Source organism: Penaeus monodon, chromosome 19 (genome assembly GCF_015228065.2).
Source record: "Penaeus monodon isolate SGIC_2016 chromosome 19, NSTDA_Pmon_1, whole genome shotgun sequence".
Taxonomy (NCBI): domain Eukaryota; kingdom Metazoa; phylum Arthropoda; class Malacostraca; order Decapoda; family Penaeidae; genus Penaeus; species Penaeus monodon.
The window spans coordinates 7,820,194-7,822,324 of record NC_051404.1 but is presented as its reverse complement, the minus strand read 5'-3'; the positions used below and the strand labels follow the sequence as shown (position 1 = coordinate 7,822,324).

General features: G+C 49.4%; 1 protein-coding gene across 1 annotated transcript in view; it reads left to right on the top strand.

Moving 5' to 3' along the window:
- LOC119585043 (sarcoplasmic calcium-binding protein, beta chain) overlaps positions 1-2,072 on the top strand; it is a 5,024-nt gene extending 2,952 nt beyond the window's left edge. The window contains exons 3-6 of the mRNA XM_037933660.1: positions 570-736; positions 958-1,087; positions 1,298-1,401; positions 1,540-2,072. Of these exons, the coding sequence (XP_037789588.1) occupies positions 570-736; positions 958-1,087; positions 1,298-1,401; positions 1,540-1,668 (530 nt within the window). The 3' untranslated portion in view covers positions 1,669-2,072. The remainder of the gene's footprint in view (positions 1-569; positions 737-957; positions 1,088-1,297; positions 1,402-1,539) is intronic.
- The last annotated feature ends 59 nt before the right edge of the window (positions 2,073-2,131 follow it).

Genomic DNA, 2,131 nt, shown 5'->3' with positions numbered 1-2,131 from the left:
TTTTGCAGCCTGTCGCCTCGGCCTTCATTCCGTACCCAATAGTCTTGGGTCCCTCTCATAGCGCTTGCCCCCCCCACACACACACACACAACGAACCTCCTCGGGTCGCGTCTCTGGCATTGGGACCCGATCTCTCTCATTCTAATTCTGCTCTAATTCCCAGCGTGGGGACTTTGCTAGCGAGAGAGTCTTTGTATTATTAGCAAGAGCGAATCTTCTCACAGTACTTGATTTCAATGAGGATAGAAGACCGGATTTTTTTCCCTTGGAGTTCAGGGAGTGTAAAGGACCAATGATCTCCTCGTTTCAATTTTCATCGACATTTAGCCGGATCTTATTCACGGGCTTTTTATTCATAGTTCGTGTTCTTGAGTCGATAATTACCTCTGTCAGTCAGTGTCTTTTTTTTTACTTAAGAGCATAAAATTACGTTCCCTTAAACCACCCTTCTTACCTCGAAGAGCAACTTCATCCTCACACCCCCACCACCTATTATACCCATACGACCTTCGCGCCTATTCTTCTGGACGACCCTCTCATAACGACCCTTTTTCTCTCTCTCTCCCTAGACATTGACAACAATGGCTTCCTTGACAAGAACGACTTCGAGTGCCTCGCCGTCCGTGTCACCCTGATCGAAGGCCGTGGCGAGTTCTCCGCTGAGGGCTATGCCAAGAACAAGGAGATCATGGCTAACCTCTGGAACGAGATCGCTGAGCTCGCTGACTTCAACAAGGTGAGTGTTGTCTTTCCCTTAGCTGGGATAATAGATGGGTTTAGGGGAATTATTTCTTTTTTACATTCGGTGCGAAAGAATAGAGATAAGAAACATGCAAAAGTCAAGTCACTTTGGTCAGGGTTTCACCAACAGATATCATCTGACTTCTTTTTTTTGAAGAACCTAGTTTAGCCATGACAGGTGAATTCTCCTCCTGACTTCCTGTTGTATCTCCCAAGGACGGTGAGGTCACCGTTGACGAGTTCAAGCAGGCTGTCCAGAAGAACTGCAAGGGCAAGGCTTTCGCTGACTTCCCCAACGCCTTCAAGGTCTTCATTGGCAACCAGTTCAAGACCATTGACGTCAACGGTACGTGATTTTCATCTGGACTCCGATTAACGGATTCGAGAATAACCCTTCTGGAAAACTTAGTTTAGCGTCTTAATCCGCTTGAATTGTCAATATTGAAGCATGATCAAATGCAACGCACCTCTCCGAAACAACCATTCTTGGTTGGAACAACTGCCATTGCTCTTTCCTCGCACTTCCGCTAATAGAACCTTCTCTCTGCCACTCCAGGTGACGGCATGGTTGGTGTCGACGAGTACAGGCTTGACTGCATCACCAGGTCCGCCTTTGCTGATGTCAAGGAGATCGATGATGCCTACGACAAGCTCTGCACTGTAAGTATCCTTTACCTCTATACAGCACTTGCCGAAAATTTCATACAGCTTATCATAACCAGTGAATGTCCAGCCCACTCAGAAAGCTGCTGCGGTGCCCCTTCAAGTTCTCATGCACGTTTCCCTCTGTTCTTACAGGAGGAGGACAAGAAGGCCGGTGGCATCAACCTCGCTCGCTACCAGGAGCTCTATGCCCAGTTCATCTCCAACGAGGACGAGAAGAACAACGCCTGCTACCTCTTCGGCCCACTGAAGGAAGTGCAGTAAGATCCTCTCTGCCTCACCGCGGAAGGAACGCCCAGAGCACGAGGCTTCTTTGGCTCGCGGGATGCCCTCCGAGCTAGTTTAGCCGAGTGTCTCTCTTTTTTTACTGCCCTCCTTAAGGACACACTCCAGAGCCCGTTAATACCTCACCTCACCACATCATCTCATCATATTCATCTCCCTCTGACGCCAAACCGTTCCCGCCGGGATCGACACCTCCGGCCGCAGAACGACCGCCGGCCACGAGGACCTCTCTAGCCCGACCTTCGTGGAGTGGAGAGCCTCGCCAGCGCCGCCCCTGGCCCGAGGACGACCCAGCCCTCGGCCAGAGCAACACCGGGACCGGTCGACTGCATTCGCGATCATGTTTCTTTTATTGTTATCCAATAAATGTTGAACTAAAATACTGTAACTGTTTGAATTCGCATCCTTTCTTACCTTTCTTTCTCTTGCTTATAATGCTTCG